The following is a 25,918-nucleotide window of genomic DNA, read 5'->3' as shown; positions in this document are numbered from 1 at the left end:
TTAAATAGTATTGCTTGGTGTTGATTGGTACTTGTGTTAAATTTGAATGTGAGTGCGTGTGTGTGTGCGTGCGTGTGTATAATTAACTGGAAAACATTCTGGGGCCAAGCCAGTTAAGGCCAGGCCTTCATCCAAAGTTTATGTCAGCTTTATATGTATTTTCAACCAAATTTCTGACCATCAACAAAACAATTCAATTTTTTATGAATTGGATTAGTTGCTTGACTCATTGTAGCATGTTACATCATCATGTAGTAATAAGATAGTAATAACTCATACCTACTCATCCGTTGTTATCCACAATCATATAATTGTATACATATCTATTCATCCTGCCCAGTATTCTATTCTATTTTACACCCACAGCCAATACTAGCACCCATACTGCCACTTATCCCCAGCTATTGCCTTTAATTTTATTTATCCAGTGCAGAGAATCACTGACTGAGAATCATCATTTTGTATATTTTGTATATTTGGCATTTTCTGTATGTTTGGCTATTTTTTCAGGCTGTGAAGCTTTTCTTTTGCCAATTGTCTGTATAGAAATGCACCAATCCTCACCAAGACCTTGTTCCTTGTATATGAAAATGTACTTATGTATTATGTCCACAGTATATGTATTTCTATATAGTCTCACTGGTTTTACCGCCAGTCTTGCACAATATGTAAACATATTTGCCACCTCCAGGAGACTCACACTGGACGTTGAGCACCACCTGGGACTGCACCGAGCCCACGTCGTTGGTGGCGGTGCAGCGGTACTCGCCAGCGTCAGCCTCCGTCACCTGCTGGATCTTCAGCATGCCGCCCCGCACCATGATGTGGGTGGGCAGGGCGCCGCCCACTTTACTCCACCTGACGGTCGGCTGTGGCTCGCCGATGGCCTGGCACTCGAACTCCACCGAATTCCCCACCATGACAGTCTGGATCGACGTGCGCACGTTGATCATCACCTTGGGAAGGGCTGAGTAGAACAGAATGGAGTGAAATGGAATAAAAACACTGCATGAATTAAAGTGGTAAAGGTTATATCCATTTATGATACGGACCTTGGATGGTGAGCTTGGCAGAGTCCTGCGCCTGTCCGTACACACTGCTGGCTCTGCAGATGTACACGCCCTCGTTGCTCTGCTCCAGATTTTCAATCCTACAGAAAAAAAAAAAGAACCCAAAGAGATGCAAAGTTCACCTAGAGGCGTATTGCTGACGGGTTTAATCTAAATCAGGACAAAGAGAATCCTACTTTAATTAATCCAGAATATAAAAATGCATTTCTGAGACATTGATTTATTGAAGATTAATTAGTTCTAGACTAGGAAGTCCGAGACTTGGGTCATTAAGGACTAGTCAGCTCCTTCCGTCTGGTCTTGGTTCTGGTCAGATACTCCATTTTCTCTATTGACAAGGTCGACCTGGAGGCCACACCGATAAATCCAAATATAAACTTGCCCCTGGCCAGGTTTAATTAAAGCCTACCCTCCACCTAGATTAGTGCTAATCTTCCTTCTGGAAATCATATTTCTCAAACCAAACCAGGCCAAGTCTGAGACAATTTTGAACCACAACTTAGATTAAAAGTGTGATTTAGCCTAAAATGAGGCCTTATCTGTGTCCAAGAAACCATATAGATAGAACATATAATATATAAGGACAATTCAAAGTGCTTTTCAGAGGGCATAAAGTTCAAGTTCAAGTTCAAGAGATTATTTGTCACATACATATACATACGGTCATACATATATGCAGTGAAATGTCATGACACCCGGTGATTAGGCACAATAAGCTCTAAAAATACTAAAAAATACCAAAATGTGCATAATCGACACAAGGTGCTAAAGGATATAGAGGCAAAGAAGAACAAAGGCATAGAAATAAAAAGCTAACAACAGATAAAAGGACATTATGAAATCACAAATCACATGTTGCAGTGCAATTAAACTTGTAACAATCTAAAATCTACCCATTTGAGACGGTCAGGCCTCTTTAAATGGGCCGCACGGGAACGCCTTCATAGAGTTAAATATCACTATATTCTAATAACCCATTGGAAAGTTATATTCCTTTTTAACAAAAATAACAGGTCACATGACCCTCTATGTCTCCGATTGCGGTGATTTATACTTTTTATTAAAAACCCGTTGAAATGTTCCGACTGACCTCAGCACACCGTCCTTGATGTGGTGGTTGTGCGGGAGGGCGTCGCCTTCCTTCAGCCACTCGATCTTGGTTTCTACGCCCCCTGCTGCCGAGCAGGTGAACTCCACCGCGCTGCCCTGGGCCTTCACCTCCACCTGCGGAGATACGCGCACCGCCAGGGGAGCTGCATGGGGGGACGCGGAGCCGTTAGTTGTAAAATAAAAAAAATAATTAAAAAAAGAATAAGTATAATATACTCAATGAAGTATTAACGCTCGGTGTCGCTCACATCGGACCGTGACTTTGGCCACCACTTCGCTGTCGCCCACTTGGTTGCTGACCAAGCACTTGTAGCTCCCGGCGTCCTCCGTGGTGGCCAGGTTGATCTGGAGGTCTCCCCCGCTGATCTGGGCCCTGGGGGGCAGATTCCCCTCCAGTTTGGACCAGGAGTAGGTCAGCGGGGGGGTGCCGTGGGCCAGGCACTGCAGCCGGATCACCTCCCCGACGCGCACCGCCACGTCGTCTGGCATGGATGTGGCGTAGGGGGGAGCTGGTGAGGAAAGGATGACGATTAGAAAACCCCCTTTGGCTACAACGTGGAAGTAGATGTCGATGAAATCGTTTTTTATTCATCCATCGTGCAGGCTAAGAGACAAACTTGTTTAGTGTTGAAGTTTGTTAAGTAGCTCACTGTGACAGGAGCAAAGGTAATGGATTTGGAAATAACTCTGACTGACACAAGGGTCCCCCTGACCCGTTTAACAATTTTTTCGTACTTGAAATGCTTCATATGATGGGGCTCCAGGTATGATATGATATAGTAACTTTATGGGGCCGATAGGGGGAATAATACCATACAGCAGATTATCGTTGGCAATTTTTCAGATGGTATTTTTCCAATTTTTGGCGGCGCAGTCTGGTTTTAGACATCAGCCAGTTAACCTTTTTCCCTCCCTGTCACGGACAATCAATATGGTAAGAAAAGGTACGAACGTGGGATGATTGGATCAAATTGAATCAGAAAGGTTGATTGCATGGCGCAGGCCCGTGCATAGACATAAGAGGTGCAGCTGCTTGGGCACCCTCCGCCGCCCCCCTCTGCACATGGCTGGTGCGGTGTAAAGCAGCTTATAGCAGAACGCATTTTAACTTTCTGGGTCGAAAAAATAGCAGTGCAGCTTTAGGTCGTACATTGGGTTTTTTTGTACAGTAAACCATAACACAGTCAATTTTTTAGGTAGTTGGTACATGATATCATCTATATAAGAGCTTTTCACCTTCGATAAAGTCAGCATGAAGGAAATTGACCGTAGTGTGAAGTTATCCGCCGCCCGGGTACTCACTCTCTACGTCCAGCGTGACGACGACTTCGCTGGTGCCCATGTGGTTGGTGGCATTGCAGACGTACTCTCCGGTGTCCTGGCGGCCCACGCCAGGCAGCACCAAACTGTTGTTGGTCACCTTGTGCCTCCAGGGGAGAGGGGACCGCAGCTTGGACCACGTGACCTTCGGGGTGGGGAAGCCTGGAGAAAGAGACAATATGATATTTAAACGGTCCGACGGCAGACATCTTAGAAGGTTGGTTAAAGCTAAACCAAACTATGGCTACCGTGGACGTCACAGCGCAGGGTGGCGGTCTGTCCTTCCACCACGATCAACAAAGGCTCGGGCACGGCGGCCCTGGGCACCGTGGGAACCTGAGAGCTTCCCTCCACGGTGACCTCCACCCGGGTCTCGGAGGTACCTTCGTTGTTGCGTGCCGTGCACACGTACGTCCCGCTGTCCTCCGGACGCGCCGCTAGTACCTGCATGGAGGTTTTACAAGGTTTACCAATGAAGTTAAAAAATAAGACGTGACTGGGTCTATGCAAGCGTCTATTACCGTACCTGCATCACGGCGTTGGATTCCATGGGCACGGGGCTGCTCAGCATGGTCTTTCGGGTGCTGTCCACCCTGTGCCACGTGACCGAGGGCCGCGGCTCTCCCGACGCTTGGCACTCCAGGTTGATGGGGTCTCCAACCCGGACCCGCAGGGGCCCACTGGGCGTGATGGTAGCCACCGGGGTCTCTGGAAGTAACCGAAAAAAAAAACTGCACTGGTATGGCCATAAACCCATACCGACCACTAAGGGGAGCCCTTTCAATTCAGAGAGAAAAGGACTGGCGATGAAAGGTTTGACTCTTTTTTTGAGATTGGGTTCTTGACAAGTCACTCAGTGAAAAGAGCCGTTCCATTTACTGAGTCTTTGTTCATTCCAGACTCAATTAGAGGATTTATTTTTAGCTACGAACGAATCGTTTGAGTCTTGCATCAGTATCCAGCATACATATATAGATACAGAGTTCAGATGGAAATATTCTACCTCAGTATGTCCATTTGTATGTATTTGTGACTTACCTCTGACAATCAGTGACACCATGCTTTGGGTCACGCCAAACAAGTTGCTCGTGATGCAGTGGTAGGTGCCCTGGTTGCCAGGTTGGGCATTGACGATGGTGATAACAGAGCCATCAGGGGAAACCTTGACGTTTGCTGTGTAAAAAAAAAAAAAAAAAAAGGAAAAGAAACATATCTACTGTCAAACCACAGGACACATGGAAAGAGTTTATTTGATACTCTTCTGAAAGGGGCTCCCAAAGACAAAAAGTAAGCAGAATGATTCATATTCAATATTCCCTTTAAACATCATGTTTTCTATGTCCTTAAATCTTCATTCTGTTTTCATCTAGCATTTACTGGTTTCAATAATGGACCATGTTGGCTTCTGGGCTGTTATTTTTGGACCGGGGCAGATTTTATGCAAGTTGAAGAATGGGACCAGAGGATGGCAGGATCTGAGCAAAACAGTCGGAAATTAACTCATGGAGCTCTTTCGTACATGTGTAAATAATGACATCACTATAAACATTTCTCCTGGAGAAAAGAAAATGTTGCCCTGGTGCTGACCTGGCAGGGGCAGGTTTTTGGACATCTTCCACTCCATCCTGACCGGCTGGGCCCCGCTGTACACCCTGCACCTGAAACTGGCCGACTCGCCCAGCCGTACTGCCGCGCTGTGGGGCTCGATGGAGATGATGGGGGTCTGCAGTCCTGCTGGAGAAACTGGGGGTTAAATCCAGGAAGGACTGAGGGAGGATGAGATCATAGGATCGCATTTGGGAAAAACACACACTCTGAGGTCACACTGGGCAGGGATGGAAAGCGCGACTGGAAAATCCATTCATAGCATGAGGCAGCTTGAGACCGAGAGCAGTGCTCCCGTCCTGCTCTGGCCCTGGGGTGTTCCTCCCTTTTCTCTGACTAGCTATCGTCATGTGATATCCGAGCTATGGAATATCTGATCGAGGAACTATGAGTAAAATGCGGTAAAGCGGAAAAGCAAAAAAAAAACAGAGACAAATCAAGTCGAGTACAACGGTAGAAACATCAGGAAGGTTTCGAGTCCATCAGCGTTCAGTGTTGCTACTTTGTTCAACTTACGGGAGGAGGATGAGGTGACGGACACGGAGACAGAGGCCTGGCGGACGGGAGATCCTGTGCTGCCGTGGTTACTGGGGTTTCCTTGCACCCTACAGATGTACTCCCCTGAGTCATCCGGGGTAGCTGACAGGATGCGCAGCTGACTTCCCAAAACCTTCACACAAGACATAGTGACACATCTTATTTATCCACATCTCATCTCCATAAAAAAAACATTCAAAATAATAATATGTCCTGCGCAACTTTTGGACCACAACAGATAAAGTAGCTATTCCTACGCTTTGAAAGCCATGTGACCCTCATTGTGGCCACCGGGTATCTTTTAACGTTTCTACTTGTCTGAATGGTGTCCTCCTTACCTGGTGGTTGGAGGAGAGGTGTCCGCTGGCCCGGGTCCAAGTAACCCGGGGCGGAGGGTTTCCAGGCGGCAAACAGTTGAGCTCCAGACTCTGGCCCTCCTGCACATCGGCTATAGAGGGCTGGATGGTGACGCCCGATGAGACATGGTCCGCTGCAAAATAACGAAAGCGCAGCGTTCATGTCATATTGTTTTTCACGCTTTTGCCTCGAACTCCCTGAGTCAAAGAAACCTCCGTGCTTTACACTTCTGTCTGATGGTGTAGGGTGAAAATGTGATTTCGTACCTTTGAGCACTGTGACCTGAATAGGAGCGCGGTTTGAACCGATGTTGTTGCTTCCAATACACATGTAGGTCCCCGAGTCGGAGGTCCTAACATTTGGGATTAGTAGGGTACCGATGTCGGTGCGATCCATGCGGGCCTAGAGACAACACAACATAACGAGGACATTAAGTCACAACCTTACAAAGGCAGTATTAACAGATATTATAAAGGCTTATGAAGGCAGTGAGTACAATCATTTTATAGCAAGACAAAAAAGAGACAACAAATCACTTACCTGACGAATGACTACAGTGTCTTGACAACAAAAACGGAACATTGCGACATAATGACATCAAATGACTAATAAGTAACAGCGACACAAAAGCACTACGGGGGAAGAGATTTAAGACACCAATGGTTATTGCTACGGTTCACTTTGGAAATGGAAGTTTGGGTTTAAGATGACTATGCTGCTTTTTATATGAAATTATATACGAGATTAGGTCACAATTCCTATGACGGGGCAACTATGATTTAAGCGTGTTAAGATGGAAGTATATTATGATCAACGGCGGCAATTAAATTTGCTATATTACAATTGGATACAAAAGAGAACAATTTCATGGAAACTGAGAGGAATGAATGTGTTAGGAATGTTAGGACTCTCCACTTTTCGATTTGCATGAGAATAATCTGTTCGGCTATAGGATTCCACTGTTGCCCAACTCACACCCCATTACTCTTCACGTCACACCAATCGATTGCATAGCACATCAATCAACCAACCCACCGACCCACCGACCGACCGACTGACGAACCAACCAACCATCAACCAGCCGAGCCAACCAACCAACTAACCAGCCAACCAGAAAACCAACCAACCAACCAACCAACCATCAATCAATCAACCATTTAGTCAATAAACCAACCAACCAACCAACCAATCAGATTCAAGATTTCAAGATTCAAGATTTTTATTTGTCACATACATATACATACTTCCATACATATATGCAGTGAAATGTAATTGTAATTGCAATCAGCCAATCAATCAACCAATCAATCAACCAAACACCAGTAAATTGTTATTTATTAAGACATTTCAACACTCCTGGGAATGCATTGCCCCAATTGAGTTGTTGTTGAGTACTGAATTACCGCACCAAGCCTTTAGTGACTTGTTAACTACTCCGTTAGCCAACCACCTCTCTGCGACCGGCGGTGCTGAAATGGTCGCAGAGAGAAACACCTGATTGATTGTTTCAATCAGGTGTTTTGCTGAAACACCTGACCGAAAAATATGGTGAGGGGCTCGAGGGGATTACAGTATCCGGGCGGGGTTGTTGTTATTTGGGAATCCACGGACAAAGCTGCTTAGCCCCAACCCGATCAACCGTGAGGGAGGCTAAAACTGAGCAGCGGCCGAGGCAGACCCCCGGCTCAGTGCGTGTCTGAACCCATTGACGGGGTTTTCAAAGCAAACCCGCTTGCTAGAGCACACAGAATTTCTGCGTGGCCGCACGGCAGAGCTCGACTCACCCTGGGAAAGGCTGACACAATGCCGCGGCTCTCTGAAGCAGAACTAAACAGGCCCCGAAGCCCTCGCCACACCAAGGAGGCCTGTGTCGACTCCCGAATAACACGGGTCCACCCACCCCGGGGCAGGGGGCAGTGGGCTGAATTTGGCACAGAGCAGAACAAGTCTGAAATACCTACAGTACCTACTGTATGCTTAGTCCTGTTAACACAATCAACGGAATGAGGGGCGTCAACTCTGTTTAAACCACAAGGCTTTCAGGGACAGTATGGCGGACACAGAAAACCATGGAACACAAACAAGTTCTCCATGCCATGAGTTGAACTGCCATACGCAGGCTCCTTTGTTTTGACCACTTTTTTGAAATGACTAATAGTTGTTTACCAGGTGGGAGCATATGATACGTTTTAATCATGCGTTTAGTTGACAACATGTAAAGGCGTGGTCAGTAAGGGACGATGGTGGAAGTACAAGACAGGACGAACAGACACAGGACAGATGGACAGACCTGCAGCTCTTCAATACGTCTCTGTAACACATCGAGACTGTTGCTTTTAAACTGATGGAAACCGTGAGAGGGAATGGCCTGAGCAAAATGTCAAACAACACAACAGGGTGGGATAAAAAAAAGGGAGGAAACAAACAAAAGGGAGGGAAAATAAAAGGGAAAAAAATGGTCACAAAACTGAAACAGTTTTAGAATTTCAATTTGTATCACAGCCTTTTTTTAACGCCCTATGATGAAACACCACCAGTGCCAGTTAACACCACCCTAAAATATGAGATACAGATATAGCACACCGGAATGTAAATACATTAGTTAAAAAGTTTTAATCAATCCATGCATTAAGTGGACGCTATGAATCAAAATCACCTGTGCAGGGATTTGTCCTCCGTTCCTCAACCAGGTGAGCTTGGGAGTGGGCGACCCAGACGCCCTGCAGTAGAGCCTCAGCGTGTCCCCCTCATGGACCTCGACATTTTGGGGACTGACTTGAACTTTGGGCTGGCTGCCCTGGCCACCTGAGCTGGACCCTGAGAGGAAAATGTATCCTATTAATTACCATAAAAAGGAAAACTCAGCTGCAGTGCTCCTTGTGTCTTTCTGCGTACTTTGGACATAGAGGGAGACCCGGGCCGTGTGCTCGCCGTAAGTGTTCAGGGCCTTGCAGGTGTACTCTCCCTCATCGGCCTGATCCACAGACGTGAAGGTCAGCACTCCACCTCGCACCACCGCTCGAGGACTCATCCTGTTACCTGGACCTCCTGAAACAGCAAAGTGTACACTTTAAATGATCAAAATAACGTACGAGTAATTTCTACTCACGGGTTCTTATGCCCCCTTGTGGTTATCATGGATTGCCATCGTGACTGACATGCATTGAACTATATGTCTAATGTACAAAACTGACAGGTATACCGTCTGTCCAGCTAGACACGCTGAAATTGACTTTCAGAGCTTTCAGAACTCGGGTCAGATCTAGTGAGGTGGCACCAGATCTTACCTATCCACTCAATGGCGGGGCTGGGATTCCCGGTCACCGTACAGCGGAACTCCGCCCGCTGACCTTGCTGGACGTTCAGCACTGAAGGGGTGACTATGGCCGCAGGCTGGGTGCCTTCAGCAGCTAACACACGGAGATACAGCAGTCAAGCAGAACTCAAATCAATGTACATAGGGAGAAAGAGTGAGCTTTCTTGACCTTTGCTGACAGCACAGCGCAAGCTGCTAGGAATTCCTTGGATGGATGGATGCGTTTGATCAAAAAATGAATTGACCAGACAACAGTGCGAGAGGACGGCAGACCACCCCACCCCCCCACGCCTTTGGCTGCCTTGGTCCTCAGAGCAGACAACACAGATGAGAGGTGGCAGGCCGGCCTTGGCATAGCCTCTAGGCACATCGCGGACTGCGCCAGATTGGCTGACTGGCATAATCACAGGACGACGGGGCAAAGAAAGCCCTCATTCAATAACCAGGGAGGAGTATCTGGCTATCTAAGCAGGCAGAAGCCCTCTGGGACTGGCCTGGGCTGTGCCACAACCAGGGCGCAGATTCGGCGGGGCTGGAACATTATGGGCTGTGAGATATTTACTCTCAGCCTCCAGAGGGTGAGACTTGAGATTCTGAAAGTCTAGACTAATGTGAGTGTCACGATAACAAAAGGCACGATTCCTATCCTTTAAAATCTAGATTTGTATATCTTCTCTTTTATTAAAAAAAGGATTGGGTGGTAATCAAATACTCTGTAAAGTAGAAAGGAGAGAGCCGCACACCCAAATAGCTCCCGTTTAAAGGATTTGGTTCATGCAGTGAGAGCCTTGTTTCAAGTACAAGGCTCTTCCTCAGACTTGAGAAGGGAATCAAATATTCACCATAATAACCTGAGTTGGTTGTTTAATGGTATCTGAGTAAAATGGACACATCGTTCTGCCAAGGATCATTGGTATTAGAATGAATCAGTACCAGTGCACCTATTCAATAACGTACATGAATAAATCCAATCAGTTTAGCTCTATTGAGAGCTGTGTCATTAAATCATCCTTGTAAAAACGGAATTCAGCTTTTATGTGATTCATACAGTTTGGCCAACGGGCCGAGGTGCATCTGACAGGCAGTGGGAGCTGTGGTCCCCACACACACTAAGTGGCACTCATTGAGCTACAACCAGGTAAATATCATGGGATCTAACGAGGTGGTGATGGGATGTATTAAGCACAGTATGATGTTTGAAGCCCAGGTGATAGCTACTTTCCAGTGCAGCATGGTTCCTGAGGAGAAAGATGGAAAGGGAAGGGAAGAAGGCCACTCCTGTCTCTTGAGTGTTGAGTGTTCTTCATCATCATCTTAGCGTCCCCAGATTATCAAATGCCTGGTACTTTTCAAAGTACAATTTCCAATTTTGAATGAGAAAAGGTGGTCAGAATAGTGATTGTGATTCTTTGGACTACCTGGACTCAACACTCAGAAGGAGCTTCCCAAATGAATGAACATGCAAGTATCCCTGCAGTGATGGACCTGCATGAACACAAGGAGTCTGGCAGGACAGGGGAATGCTCATGTACAACAAGTCATGACATTTTCCTTGACACTTAAATACACGTATGAATGTCATCCACCTAAAACCCAGATAATACTAAGGGCAGGTTGCCATCTTTAGAGCTCGGTGGATCTAAAGATGTTTTCTCTCCGACATTCTATCTGCGTGTGTTTGTTTACGTGCACGGTGGGTTCCTACAGTGGTTCCTGTTACAGTGGTTCCTGTTAGTGTTTGTTGTACATGAACATTACCGGGTACCAATATATCCATGCTGCATGCTGCAGATGAATGCATGCATGACAGAGGGAGAGAGAGACAGAGAGAGAGAGAGAGGGGGGGGGGGGAGGGTTGGGGGAAACCATGACCATGCAGACTTACGCTTTCTATGTCCTTCAAACATTTCATAGGCTGTGTAAAACATCTGAGTCTGTGAAGCCTCTGGAGACACGGGGGAAGGAAGGGAGGAGGGAGGAAGGAAGGGAGGGGACAGGTGAACTGACATGTCAGGTTTTTATTTTTTTGGGGGGTGGGGTGGGGTGGGGGGGGTGGAGCGGGGGGATGGGGTGGGGTGTTTCTTGTAGTTTCTCCGAGAGGCTGCCTCCGGGGGCTCATTGTCTTAGTCACGTCCCGACGTACAGTATATACTTATCTCCGTCCATGAGCTGCTGGCGGTTTTGTCCCGTTATTTCCATTAAAGTGAGTCACACCAAATGTAAACACACACACAAGATTATTAACAATGTAGTGGAATTCAATTCACACCAAACATGCGGGAATGACTTTCTCTGTCGTGGAACGTACAGTACAGTATGTACGACGCAGAGGAAAGTCATTTTGTTGTTTAATGAAATTAATACAAATTAATGGTATTATATTATATTATAATATATTCATTTGTTGCTCTGAGCCATTGATTTCATAGTAATACGTGCTCACATCCACTTACCTTTTACGCTCATTGAACATTCAACAGTACATACATGTTTACCAGAGGAAGACAAATAGTGTCACGTACGCACGCACGCACACGCACACACACACACTCACACTCACACACACACAGAGACACAGGCAGACCATGACTATGGGGACAGATGCGTAAGCAGAAGACACAACGGCACAAAAGACACGAAGAAAAGAAAGCCAAACACTAGACACTAGACATGCAGGTTAGTAATAAGCAATATTAATATCCATAAATCTCCGTTAAATATCCAAACTGGTCTTTATACAGCTTGTGCTTGTGCTGACCTCAAAAGAACCAAGATACTCTCTGCACTCCATTCAGTAAGTTGCAAAAATAAAAATAAAATCTTAGGGCTATTGTCATTATTTTAATCAAAAGTTGTGTGTTTGTTGTCTTTCCACAAAATTATTTCACAGTTAAGATAAATACAATACATTGTGACATATGTATACATACATATGTATACATGCAATGTATACAATACATTGTGACATGTATATATTACATCGGCAGGTTGGTATGAAAATCAAAACAAACAAAAACAAAAGAAAAACAAACATAAATTCAGTAAGAATATCTTTACAATAGCACCGGTGGATACAGTGGCAGTTAATACCGTGGATACATTTTAATAAAACAAATGGTTGTAAAAGTAGTAAAGGACTCCAAACCCCGTGGTTCAAAATGTGCCCTCCATATAAAAACGTGGTGTCTTAAAACGTGGGTTGTTTTTTTTTTTCCAAATGCATTCATTAATTTCCCAAATTTCACAAACCGATACATTTCATAAATTCTTTACATAAGCCTGAAAGTATACACGCCCCAATCGACAAAGCAGGCATTCCCCTCAATATTGGAATGCCGTGGAATCATTTGCGGATAAAATAAATGATTTAAAGAAGTGTACCATTGTATCTAAGATTGACGGATGGGTAAGTAACAGCAAAATAATGTATACAAAATGACATTTTCTTTCACTTTTGCATTTCAAGTCAGTCTCAAAAACACCGAATATTACCACATGAGCCTTAGTAACACTTGCAGGGGATAAACGGCCATTACTGGGAATCCTTGTGAAAGTCAACAGTGATATCTCATCTCTGGAGCGAAGCAGCAATATTAAAGCAGTAAAACAAAAACAGCACACACAGGTTGGACCTGGTGCATGGCTGATGTAGCACCGTATCGTTCATTCGTAAACATTCTTCGGTACGACGCAGCAGATCGGAACGATTTTTCGGGGGGGTAGGATACTGGATGCGAAGGGATCGGATATTCCCGGTTCTCTCATTGGGCGAAAAAAACGCATCCTCCGAGTCCTCCTCAAATGTCCCGGTCCTGGAGGTCACCGAATTCCTCCCTGACTGCCAATACAGCTCGAGATGTGACGGGGGTCCCGGGATCCCAGGGGGGAAAGATACAGAACCCAGACACTAAGGCACCAGCACCCGTATGGGGATAAAGAATCTAGCAGTGAAAAAACTCTCAGCAGCTAAACCCAGCGACCGAGAAGCGCTCAAGAACCACCACCGATTAAACCCAACACAAATGAGGAAAAAAAAAAGATAGGCAGTAGCATTGTTCACCATAAGAGATTGCCCCATGAAATCAAAGATAGAGTCATTCAAGGCAATGAGTCTTGGTGGAATGCATTTTTTTTTTTAAAGCTTCCATGAAAAAAAATGAAAATTGGAAATCAGGACCTCACCACCATTAAGATTGGCCGCGCGTGCAAATCAAAAATAAAACAAAACAGACCCACAAGCTGTCTATTAAAAAAAAAAGAAAGAAAGAAAATAAATAATATTTTAAATCAAAAATGGAAAGATCCAGCAATTAGCGACATACAACGCACATTACAAAGCTTAGCGATGACGTTATGTGGGAGCAGGGCATACAGACACTGAAAGACTGAGAGGTTAGAGAGCGTGAGGCCGGTTATTAGGTTAAACCCATAGCACGCATTGTGAAACGCAGTGAAAACACTGCAGCATGCGCCATTCCAAGATGGAGGGGGAAGTAAGAGGCGGAGGGGGGTCTAGGGGGAGAACAATGGCAACCGGAGCTGGTAGAGGGGGGATGGCATGGAGGTTGAGGGGTAAAACGGAACGTGGTGCCTTGGATCACGAACCTGCGATGTAGAGGATGGCGTTGCCTTCATCCATGGCAAACATGTTGGAGCCCGTGCACACGTAGACGCCCGCGTCCTCGGGCTGGACGTTCTGAATTGTCAGGATGCCGTTAAAGTCCATGGCCCGGTTGGGCAGCTTGCCGTTTCCCAGGCGCGTCCACACCAGGGTGTAGGCTGGGGACTGCAAGAAGTAAAGAAATATACACACATTCAAAGCAAGAATCCAATAAATAGGTTTGTCATTATGTGTGACAAAGTATTATCATACAGTATAAGGCTTTTTTTTTTTCTGAGCTGAAGCCAAAAAGTAGAAGCTAAGACACTAGCTATAACACTAGGCATACTAGTGTAAAACCCATTCAAATCACAATTCCTTCTCAACGTATTCTTTGATTTAGTAAGTAGTCGTGTAATAAGGAGGATGATGTGCAGCCAGCCAGGCGTTTCTCGCAAATGAACTCCCTTCAGAATGATACATGACCGCTCTATCTGGGGTTAGTTTGCGATAATGACCGGCTGGCTGCACATTATCCCTTAATTATTTTATTGCCACATGGCTTTGCTTACACTTCACAAACACATCACAACCAGTTCTATGAGCTCAAAGATCATTGCACATATCTATCCATGATATTTGGTCTTCATCTGTTCTTACCTTGCTCTTGGCCGTGCAGATAAAGCTCACCGCCGACCCTACCCTGACACTCTGCGCTTTGGGCTCCTCAACGGTGACCTCAATGGGTTTAGATGAGACCGCTGGCAAAATTCAAACACACAATTAACTCATAACATCCCTCAAAATGGGGGAATATTGATCATGAATTATAAAGGAGAAGAAGTGAGTTAGTAAAACGGTATTTGCAGCGTGTTCCTTCTTGGCGTTGGACGAAGGGACTTGGGAGATAAATACAACAGTGAGGCTAGATGAACTTAGGATTTGGCAGTAAGCTTGACAAGCTTGAAAAACACAGCTCTTGATCAAATCTAAGGGCTAAGAGGATTATTAAGGATCCAGTGGCTGCGGTCGGGCAGCAGCCTTCACAACCACAAGACCACAACTGAGAGACTCAGAAAGAGCTTCTTACCCCAGGCCATAAGGAAGAAGAAGAACTTTGTCACAAACTAAGACTCCACTCATAAATACTGTGTCCACCTCATTGCTGTAATAATTGTACACATTTTATATTTTATATATCTTATATTTTCTATATCCCTTGATATTCATTTTTTATTATATTCTAAGTTTGTAAATACTGCACAGCAAACATTTCACAATGTGCATACTGTAGTTTCTGTTGTTTTTGACTGTTGGTACATCTCGCTCACCTGTACAGTATTCCCTGGTATTCCTTGATATTCACCTTCTCAGTTCTCAACCATTGCAGAGCAAATATTTAACTATGTACATAAACATGCACATACATTTCTTCTACTGTGGAGCAGTGGAGAGCATCCTGACAGGCAACATCGCTGCCTGGTTTGGGAACTGTAATGCTCAGGATAGGCGGGCCCTGCAGAGGGTGGTGCGTTCAGCTGAACGTACCACTGGAACTACCCTCCCCTCCCTGCAGGACTTATACACCAGGAGGAGTAGTAGCAGAGCCCCCAGGATCATGAAGGCTCCTCACCACCCCAACAACAGACTGTTCCAGCTGCTGCGGTCAGGCAAGCGCCTCCACAGTCACACAGCAAGGACAGAGAGACTAAGACAGAGTTTCTTCCCACAAGCTGTAAGAACTGTCAATGCTGACCTCACCAGGGGTGCCACTTTAATCCACATATCTGTATATACATAAACAGCCTATCCCATATACATAAGTCTATCCCATATACATAAGTCTATCCCATATTCATAAGCCTATTCCCTTTATTCTATTTTGTACCCCCACTCTGCCTTACCTTTGAGTTCTTATTTTATTTTATTTTATTCTATATATTTTATTTTATAGTATTCGACTTACGAGTGAAGTAGATTTTTTAGCTAGCTATTGTGTTAAGTCTAGAACATATTGTGCATAATCACCAGGTGCGCTGCACTGACATTTCACTGCATTTACGTATGTATGGAAGTATGTATATGTATGTGACGAATAAACCTCTTGAATCTTGAACATATACATAGCTTCTGTGGTTGATTGTTGGTATGTATTTTAAATGCTGTATAAAGATTTTTTTATTTGAGGGTTAGGGTTAGGTTATTTTTATATTCCAATTTTAATTTTTAATTTTTCTATTTGTAATACTCTGCCATGCACAGTCTCTTCAATCTAGAGATTGTCTAAAAAATGTCACTACATGCTGTAGACCCTGCAATATGCATATGACAAATAAATCTTTTGAACTTTTGAAACTTTAAAATGTCATCTGGAGCACATCAGATTTTATCAATCAATTCCAGTAATCAGTCATACCAGAAATGCAACAAAATGATATCAAAAGCATACACAACTCTGAATTCTAAGACTATACTACAATCAGAAAACTGCAAGCTGAATTGAAATATGAGCTCTTAGGAGTTCAGACGTTTAACGAAAGTCAGGCCCAACATTCTAAGTTTTTCATTTCAAACTTGAGTTCTTACTATATGCCTTAAGCTGTCTCCAGACAGCTCCACTGAATAAAGCTGAAAGCCCCTTTTAACCCACCAAATCTCAACTTGGCCTTGACAGGCTGTGATTGGGCAACTCGAGCACCTACCATAAGGCCCGCCCCCCAGGGGCAGGCCTGATGTCTCAGCCAGGCACATGCAGAAGCAGCACTGTTGGACCTGTTTTCTTGTGTAAACTGTTTGAGTCTGCAGCTTGAAGTCATCCGCCATCGGGCCGGCATCTTTGGTTACCTCCCTAGTCATCCCTGTACTGCCGAACTGCCTACGAGCATCTTGGGGGAGGGCGTGGTGGAATCTGACCTTAGACCTTGTTTCTAGGCCACACTCCTCCGCCTCTCTTGATCTCCCTCAGCAATCGGGCCAGGTGGATCAGAAGGAGTGTGACGTGCAATAGGAGTGGCACGACTTCCTAGCAGCCCAGCGGGGCACTGAGGAGGAGGAGGAGGGGGAAGGAGACGAGCCAGGTGAGGAGGCACATGGTGCTGCCTCAGAACCGTCCTTGGCGTGTAGGCTGACGCTGAATCTGATGGAGAAGTCATTCAAGGCCGCGGGGCAGGCTACAGCACTGCCGAATAATGTCTGCCTGTTACATGCCTACTAGGCCAGCCTCTGACGGGGGCTGGAAGGGGAGGTCACACGTATGTGGAACTGTGCAAGGCAACCAACTTCTGCCTCACTCTGGCCAAGGATGCAGCGCAAGACGTAGGGGGTGTGATGGGGTTTTCAGTGGTGAAGCAGCGCAACCTATGGATGAACCTGTCTCAGATATCTAAAGAGGATAAAAAAGGAACCTGGACGCTCCGGTGAGCGTCTGAACTATTTGGGCCCATTGTGGACATCATGACCCACAAGTTTGAGCGACAGCAGAAAGAGTCGGTGGCATTGAGTAACTTCATGCCCCGAACGGACCCAGTCCCCGCGTTGGGAGCCCCGACAGAACTGTTTTTGCCGGAGAAGGCCATTTGCCCGGTAGTGGACAGGATGAGAAAATGTGTTTTTTCAGCAGATGTTTCCTCATTCAAAAAAAAAAAAAAAAAAGACGGCTTTTCTCTGAGACCAATTCTGGATCTCAGAATTTTAAACAAATAACTGAGAAAGCTCCCGCTTTGAATGTTAACACACCAACACCTGTTCAAATCGATCCGACGGAGAAACTGGTTCATGTCGGTGGATTAAAAACAGAAAATATCTGAGGTTCCCCTTTCAGCACATGGCATACGAGTTTCATGTTCTCCCCTTCTCGTTCTGTCTCTCTCTCTGAACCCCACAATATTCACTCTTTGTGTGAAGGCAGCTATTGCCCCTCTCCGCACCCAGGGAATGGTTCTGTCATGTCTGGACGATCTCCTGATTATATTCATGCTGTCTCAGTCCAAAGTTGCCAGGGTACGTCCGGTTATGGTCCTGCTGGGCTTGATGGGTCAGCTGCACTCCCACTGGGTGTGTACAGGATTGGTTTATAAAACAGTGGGTGCGTTCATCCAGGGACCTCTCCCGGTTACTGACCATTACGCAGAAGGGTCAAAGCAACCTGATGCTTTGGCTGACCCCTGACAACCACATGAAAGGGGTCCAGCTGGGTCCGGTAACACTACGTCTGGTGATCAAAACCAATGCCTCCCTGTATGGCAGGGGTGTGTTGTTAGCGAGGGCCAGATGGTCAGCGGGTGCTGGGCAGGCACATGAGACCCGGCGCATCAATATGTTGGAGTAAGAGGCAGTCCAGCTGGCTCTGTTACACTTCGCACTGCAGGTGAGGGGACACCACAAACAGATACATTCCAACAACACCGTGATTGCTTAAGTGTACCATTGCTTAAATCAATCGTCAAGATGGCATCCACTCCCTAGCCATCATTAGGTCAAGGATTTTTTTGGCCAATCCTGGGAGCGGACTTATTATTGAGGGGACGGACGCAAACGTCGGATTGGTGCATTCATTCACTGGTCATGGACATGATATGGCGTAAATTCGGCCAACAGAGATAGATCATCGATGGTACTCCATTCGGAACAACGACCCCCCATTAGGCCATGATGCCCTGGCTCACTGCTGGCATCGGGCTCGTCTGTATGCATCCCCTTACCTCCCACTGTTGCAGCAGGTGCTGAACAAGGTGAGGGTGGACGGGGTGGAACTGGTTTTCGTGGCACCTTGGTGGCTGACACAGATTTGGTTCGCGGACCTGAGGTCCCTCATCATGGGTACGTGGTCTGCTTCTGTTGGACCTCCTGACGCAGGCAGTGGGAGAAATCTTCCATCCCGCTCCCCACAAGTGAAAACTGGTCACCTGGCCCCTGAGCAGGACCGGCTATTAAACCAAGGTCTACCCATTGAGGTGGTTGAAATAATTCAGAGCGCTAGAGCCTCGTCAACGAGGGCACTTTACACATCCAAATGGCTAGCCTTTGAGTGTTGGTGTGTGACGCGTGGAGATGATCCATTACACTGTAATATTGGGGTCATACTAAGTATCGTCAAAGGTCTGCATGTAAGAGGCATGGTGCCTTCCACTCTCAAGGTGTACCTGGCCACTATATCGCGTCTCATAATGGAGTGAATGACAAGCCCCTGGGAAGTCACATTTTGGTATCCAGGGCAAGGCAGTGTGGGCGGTGTGCTGTCACTGACTCCGAAATTAGATCTGGTTCTGGTGTTGAATGCCTTAACAAAATCTCCATTTGAACCGCTTCACAAGATGGGAGTACAATTTTTGTCATTGAAGTCAGCACTGCTTCTGGCATTGTCTCGGTGAAACATGTGGGAAATCCAGCCGAACTGCCTATTTGCCAGTCCTGCTTGGTGTTCTCCATGGACAATCACAGGGTTAGATGGAAACCCAATCCGGCTTTTTACCCCAAGAATATAAAAGCGTGATTCAAATCGACCACAATTGATCTCTATTTGTTTTCACCACCTCCCTTTGGGTCAGAGGAGGCTGCATACTCTGTGCCCTGTCTGGGCGCTATTGATCTATGTGGAGTGCACGCGTGCCGTACACCAGTCTGACCAGCTTTTTGTCTGTTATGGATCTCGGACAATTGGGAAACCTCTGTCCAAAGATCGTCTCTCTCACTGGATAGCGGAAGGGTTCTCATTGGCCTACTCCTCCGTGGGGCAGAAACCCCAAGAAGGTCTTAAAGTACATTCTACTAGGGGTGTGGCTGCCTCGTGGGTGTTGTTACGAGGGGTTTCGGTCGAGGAGGTGTGAGGTGCTGCTTTCTGGACTACCCCACACACGTTCCCCAGATTCTATAGTCTTGACATGAAGGTGTCAGCAATGGCCCAGGCTGTTTTGACAGTTGCCCGGTGTTAGCCTGCATACAGCGTTCGCTTTGTGGTTGAGAGTGATTACAGACAGGTGATACAAGCTCAGCTGTATGCAGAATCCCCACCCACGGTCGGGCTGAAGGGGTGGTAACATAATTTACCTCCGCACCCTATTAGGGGATTGGGGTTTGAGGTCACATCTGCAAGTTGTTCCTTCGAATGGCCTACCCAGACCCTGGGTTCTATGTCTCTGCCTTTCGGGGCTTGAAAAGGACAGTGAGATTTGGGGGTATGTAATATAGCACAGTAAGAACGCGAGTTCGAAATGACGTAAAACGTTTGGGTTGTGCTACAACCCTTGTTCTATGAATGAAGAACGACAGTTCTTACTGGGGGCCTCACTGACATATGTCAGTGCGTGTCGCAGCCCGCACATGTCTTCAGGTCATATGCTAGAAGGTCAAGTTCGTCATTTTTGGTAATAGGTCTTGCTTCCAACAGCGGAGAGCTGAATAAGTAAAGAGGAAGTATGACAGGCCCAGTATAAGTACTGGGGTTCCCCCAGTATACTGTATATACTGGGGGACGGACCTAACGATGGGTGTCCGAGTGGCCGAATCACAGCATGTCAAGGCCAAGTTGAGACTTGTTGGTTAAAATGGGCTCTCAGCTTTATTATGTGGAGCTGTCTGGAGACGGCCTAAGGCATACTAAGAACTCTTGTTCTTCATTTGTAAAACCAGGGTTTGGCACAGGCACAACCCAAACGGTATGGTCTCGATTATATCCGCTGCTGTCAGCAACATGAAAGCAAAACCCAATGTGCTTGCCGGGGGAAAGAAAATTACCTGTGACGACAATCTCAGCACGGCTCCTGTTGGTGCTGCGCTGGTCCGTGCAGGTACAGACATAGACGCCAGCGTCGCTGGGCTGGACGGTGGGGAAATGCAGCTCCACTCCTAAACACAGGAGTGAATATGGGATGGGGGGTCTATTAGCATGAAATATTCCAAAACATTTCAATTTCCATAGGGTAAGGAAGTACATTAAAAAGCCTTAAGTGACCTTGTCTGCGTTGGTCAGCAGTGTTGGAGATGGGCCGCCTGTCCTCCCTGGACCAGTGGAAGTAGTGCGGAGGGGAACCGGTCACCTGGCACCGTAGGGTGACGGAGCTGCCCTGGGACACCAGCACCCTCTCGGGGTAAACCTTCACCACCAGGGAGGCTGCGTCTGGCAAAGTATGTGTATGGAGTACTTTAGAGAATTTTCTTCTTTTGGAAAGAGGTCCCAGTCTTCCTACAACACCTTGAAAGGAGCCCAGACTTACCACTGTCAGGGCGGCATTTCACTCTGTCTGATGGGTTCCCAAAATATCCAGGCGCACAGCTGGTGAGGAGAAAAATAGACAATATAAATAATCACAGGAAACATTTTACAGAAAGCAAATTCGGTAGCAGTGTAATAAGTGGGATGATATTGCCATTCGGTCATTATCATATATTAACCTGCTTGCTCACCTGACAGGTGATCAGGTTATTTTGCGATAATGACCGGCTGGTTGCACATTATCCCGCATATTACACACCTACTTACTAAATAAAATAATACATTGAGATGGAATATTGATTTGAATCCAATCCAGATGTAGTTGCCCTAAACAACGGTCATAATTAACAGACAGCAGTCATTATTCATAAATGATTGCCGCTATTGACCAATCAGAATCGAGTATCCCACACAGCTCTTCAAATGTCAAATGTGACTTAGATAAGTCATTGACTAAATATTGTGCTCAATAAGGTGGGAAGAGATTACTTTTTGTTAGTACAATTTGCACTTGGATAATGTCATCGATCCCTTTGACGTGTCTGAAAAAGTTTTGTTTTGCAGGGGATTATCTTACCGTTCACAGTACTGCCCTGTGTAGCCAGGCTGACAGGCAGTGCACTGGTAGCCTCCATTACCGAGGCTCTCACAGGTGGGGGAGAACCTGTTAAGTGGGTTCAACACACACACACACACACACACACACACACACACACACACACACACACACACACACACACACACACACACACACACACACACACACACACACACACACACACACACACACACACACACACACACACACACAATGGACATATATATAGTGGGGTTACAGGAATTACAAGGATTTCGCTCTGTCATGTGTTTTTTTTTAATTTTACATGAATTTGTAATTGTTTTTATTATTAATACAATATTATGTAAACCAAACGGAAAGCGCATGCCTTGCTAGAACCAGGAGGAGAACAACCCTGTACTAGCATTGGACTGGGATCACAGGTTGGATGGTTGCTACTCACTGGTTCTCTGGGTCGGTATGGGGGCAGGCGCAGGGCTGGCAGTCCTCTGGCGTCCCCACCGTGGGGTCTCCAAAAAAGCCTGGAGCACACTGTTCACAGAGCTCGCCCTGAGTGTTGTGCAGGCAGCTCTGGAAAAGGAGAAACAAATATATAAACACTACTTTTCGGACTACCGACCTCTTTAGAATCTCTATTTAGGGTTTCACAGAAATGGGATTTTTCTGGGAATGATCCGTACTGTGCAGATGCCCGTCTCCGGGTGGCAGGAGTCCGAGTGGCCGTTGCACTCGCACAGCTCGCAGTGTCCCAGGTACAGGCCTCCCCCGGTGCGGGTGTATCCAGATGCACAGTCCTCAAAAACATATTGGAATTTGTTTACATGTGAGTCTTCAAAGTTGTATTCATTGCATTCTGGATTGACTGAACCTGAACAATGATTGAATAGTTCCCTATGGTCTATTATCAACAAAAAATAAAAATAAAAATGCATATATAGATATATCAAATCACAATACATAGTGAATCGTAAAAACTGTAGTATTGTAATGGCACCCCGATGGACCCCTGGCAACCTAGAATTCCCTGAAGATTCCTGTTGCTAGGGCACAATGACACCAATTATGTTTTTTTGATTATTATGAATAATAATATCATCAATACTTCTATAGGAGCAAACTAGAAAGAAATCATCTACAATAACTCTTCATAACATAGTCATAACAACACAGTTATTATCATATCTTGTGTGGTCTACCTGGCAGGAGAGTCCCTGGTATCCGGGCGGGCAACGGCACTGCTCCACTTCCAGCGCCTGCGCCAGGCCACTGTAGTTAGGCACGGCCACCTCCATGCTGACCTCGGAGATGCTGGAGGAGCGCATCTCGCTAGAGTACGATGCTCGTATCAAGATGTCATCCAGGTCGGCTAGGACCATCATCAGGTGTTCCCGGGTGGCCGGCATGCCATCGGGGCGACGCCAGTGTTCCTACAGGAAAGTGTGTTATCATACTTCCGTCAAAAATGTTCAATGTTTTTATATTAATTTCTTTCAATGGTGTAGAAAAGAGGACCACAGTAGAGACCTATCGAGATTATTAAATACATCACATAAAAAAATATATATTTTATAAGATAATATATAATAGGAAATTAGTAAATAAAGAATATCAAATTAAATATATTACTGAATATTCATCACTTCAAAATTACCATTACTCTAAGAATATAATAAGAGTATTCCTTATTAACATTTAAAGAATACTTTAATGTAACTGTCTGCTAAACTGTCTCAGTGACAGTATAGCCCCAGAGTAATAATGGTGGTAATGTGTAAGATAAGAACAAAAGGATTCATGTATAATACCTTTCTCTCTATTAGAGACAACTGACATGCTTCTTTGCTTCAAAAAACCTTCATAGGCAATAGAACCACATCGACGCAGACAACCGTGACTCTCACCTCTCTGAACACAATCTCAAACTTGTTGAACTCTCTGGTCCCCTGCTGTCTCCTGTTCCAGGGCTGGCGGGCCACCAGGGTGATGTCATTACCCTGCAGGAAGAACCATAACAGCAGAAAGGTGAAAAAGGAGACTAGAACAGTAACCACAGCAGCAGGGAAATTAAAGAAGCAACGAGCAACGACTTACAATAATCTGAACATCTGCGTCGTCCAGGGTGGTTCCTCTGGGACCAGCCACATAGGAGATAGTGTACATCAGTTTACCGCCGTAAGAGCCCACCTGGAAGAGGGAGCAAAGAGGTCCACGGATCAATTACAGGTCAAGGAACACTTTCTCTGAGACAGCCACCCCTTTGCTAAAGACCCAAATCAACGGAAATCAAAAGAACCGCAGCATCGTTTGGTGTGATCGCAAGACCTTACAAAAGTGATGTTTGACCTTTTCTTACTGACTGGGGAACAGAGGATAGTTGATTATGAGCAAAAAGGATCATTATGGTTCATCATGGTTCCATCTTGTTAACTTAGCTGGCTGGCAAATGAGGATACAGTGAAGGAGGGAGGGCCGCTGGGAAGGAGTGTTGATAAGAAGGGATGAATCATCACATGAAAGTATGAGGGGGTGATTAAGTCAGACAGATCAGGGTGGAGGTATGTGTGTGTGTGTGTGGGGGGGGCAGGGCTGGAAATGATGGAGTACAGGAGGATTGCAGGGCTGGTATTGGGTATGTGTGTGTGTGTGCCTCCCAGCAGGTTAGCCGGAGGTTAAAAACACACTCGGGAGGCGGGGTTGGGCGATTCGGGGGTTGGTTCAGGTTCAGGCCGGCACGGTTACCTTGTCCCCCGTGAACTGTGCCGGGAGCTGCCAGTAGAGCAGGTCGTCCTGGTGTGATCTAAAACCTTTGTAGACCAGAGCGTACTGAGAGGCACAGGAGGAAGGAGAGCCAGATGAGCGTGGGCAACAGAGAGATAGGGCGAGAGCCCAAGACATAGCAGCAGAGAGAGAGAGCAAGCAGGCAAGCAAAAGGAGTGAGGGGAGGCAGAATGGCGATGTGGTAATCATTGTGATGAACGTAGTACCTGACACTAGGGCCGGGCCATATATAGATATAATATTGATATTGTGATATGAGACTATAACTATTATTAAATGTTGTCTTTAAGGCTGCATTAGAGTACCGCAATTTTCTTAACTTCACAGATGTTTCTAGCTGTTCTAAGATGCTGTTAACAGCAACTTCCATTGTCAACAATGTGAAAATGACAGGTTGAGATGCGTCCAAGATGCTCTGTTTTGGACCAGTCAACAGTATAATCACTACTGTAAAAAAACGATGTTAATCTCATGTGAACAATCAGAGTGTTCAATCTCTAATCCCACCTAGTTGGCAACCTTTATATAACTGTAGGAAAATGCCACCCAGTTTCTGTGTGGAATCATGCAAAACGCTACCCTTGATGCCTTTCTCGCTTCTTTGAACAATACCATCCCTACACACTTATGTGATAGGAGTTCAATAGACTCCAGTGAGCCAGAGCGCTGTGACAAATCACAGTGCTAAACATTAACCACCCTGTACAAAGGCCGCCCGTTGTTCATTAACTACAAAAACGGTTTATCACTGGGAGGGTAGCAGTTTTCTATGACTTTAGGTAGATGCAGTAGGTGAGTCAAGGGAGTCAATCAGCCGGAGAGAAAACCAATGCAAACCATCTACCTTGCCGCTGGCCCCAGAGCCGCGAGCAGAGGTCTTGCTCACTATGTTCTTCTGGTTGCTCTAAGAGTATTAGTCACAGGGGGCCAGATCCAATGAGAAAATAAAAGTAAGCATTTAAAACAAAAAGACAAAGGACAAGTTAGTGACTATTGACCCAAGTGATTGGTAGGTCTTCAGTCTCTGATAGGGTATACCTGGATCTTAGTCATGTGCCCTGGAGAAGAGGGTTTGGGTCTGGTTGGTCTAACTGAAGAAGAGATACCGGACGGAGGTGAGGAGGGGCTCAGGTTGCGCATCGACCACCGAGACGAGGAGGAGGAAGACGAGGAAGAGGAACTTGGGAATCGGGAAGAAGAGGATGAAGAAGAGGAGGTGCTGGAGAACCGAGAGGAGGAGGAGGAGAAGGGAGGAAAGAAAGGAGGGGAACCAGCCCGTCCAACAGAGAAGTTTGAGAGGAGAGCCCACACCTCGTCATCGAGCCGTCTGACTGAACCCTAGGGAGGCGGAGGGGAAGGGACGTTGGGGGCACCAGAGAGACAAACAGTCTGAATGAGGGGGATGGAAGCCTAGATCCAGGGCGAGACTCCCCCA

General features: G+C 46.0%; 1 protein-coding gene across 15 annotated transcripts in view; it reads right to left on the bottom strand.

The window, feature by feature from the left end:
* The window catches only part of hspg2 (heparan sulfate proteoglycan 2), a 92,319-nt gene that overhangs the window by 12,247 nt on the left and 54,154 nt on the right, over positions 1 to 25,918 (bottom strand). For 7 of the 15 annotated variants that reach the window (XM_080015041.1, XM_080015052.1, XM_080015053.1 and 4 more), the window contains 31 exons: positions 25,522 to 25,821; positions 25,328 to 25,387; positions 24,445 to 24,528; positions 23,797 to 23,889; positions 23,607 to 23,699; positions 22,902 to 23,132; positions 22,386 to 22,499; positions 22,148 to 22,275; positions 21,703 to 21,789; positions 21,127 to 21,185; positions 20,865 to 21,029; positions 20,648 to 20,758; positions 14,576 to 14,676; positions 13,921 to 14,101; positions 11,201 to 11,260; positions 9,287 to 9,409; positions 8,895 to 9,047; positions 8,656 to 8,816; positions 8,290 to 8,367; positions 6,266 to 6,401; positions 5,981 to 6,132; positions 5,622 to 5,775; positions 5,088 to 5,234; positions 4,539 to 4,673; positions 4,027 to 4,208; positions 3,749 to 3,944; positions 3,483 to 3,662; positions 2,429 to 2,689; positions 2,161 to 2,323; positions 1,053 to 1,150; positions 701 to 967 (listed from right to left, as the gene is read on the bottom strand). In XM_080015041.1, coding sequence (XP_079871167.1) covers positions 701 to 967; positions 1,053 to 1,150; positions 2,161 to 2,323; positions 2,429 to 2,689; positions 3,483 to 3,662; positions 3,749 to 3,944; positions 4,027 to 4,208; positions 4,539 to 4,673; positions 5,088 to 5,234; positions 5,622 to 5,775; positions 5,981 to 6,132; positions 6,266 to 6,401; positions 8,290 to 8,367; positions 8,656 to 8,816; positions 8,895 to 9,047; positions 9,287 to 9,409; positions 11,201 to 11,260; positions 13,921 to 14,101; positions 14,576 to 14,676; positions 20,648 to 20,758; positions 20,865 to 21,029; positions 21,127 to 21,185; positions 21,703 to 21,789; positions 22,148 to 22,275; positions 22,386 to 22,499; positions 22,902 to 23,132; positions 23,607 to 23,699; positions 23,797 to 23,889; positions 24,445 to 24,528; positions 25,328 to 25,387; positions 25,522 to 25,821 — 4,453 coding nt within the window. The remainder of the gene's footprint in view (positions 1 to 700; positions 968 to 1,052; positions 1,151 to 2,160; positions 2,324 to 2,428; positions 2,690 to 3,482; positions 3,663 to 3,748; positions 3,945 to 4,026; positions 4,209 to 4,538; positions 4,674 to 5,087; positions 5,235 to 5,621; positions 5,776 to 5,980; positions 6,133 to 6,265; positions 6,402 to 8,289; positions 8,368 to 8,655; positions 8,817 to 8,894; positions 9,048 to 9,286; positions 9,410 to 11,200; positions 11,261 to 13,920; positions 14,102 to 14,575; positions 14,677 to 20,647; positions 20,759 to 20,864; positions 21,030 to 21,126; positions 21,186 to 21,702; positions 21,790 to 22,147; positions 22,276 to 22,385; positions 22,500 to 22,901; positions 23,133 to 23,606; positions 23,700 to 23,796; positions 23,890 to 24,444; positions 24,529 to 25,327; positions 25,388 to 25,521; positions 25,822 to 25,918) is intronic. The other 8 variants (XM_080015048.1, XM_080015050.1, XM_080015047.1 and 5 more) reach the window with 5 other exon arrangements.

This window comes from Zeus faber (assembly GCF_960531495.2).
Source record: "Zeus faber genome assembly, chromosome: 15".
Taxonomy (NCBI): domain Eukaryota; kingdom Metazoa; phylum Chordata; class Actinopteri; order Zeiformes; family Zeidae; genus Zeus; species Zeus faber.
Note: the sequence above shows the minus strand (reverse complement) of the source record. Positions and strands in the feature narration are given on the sequence as shown.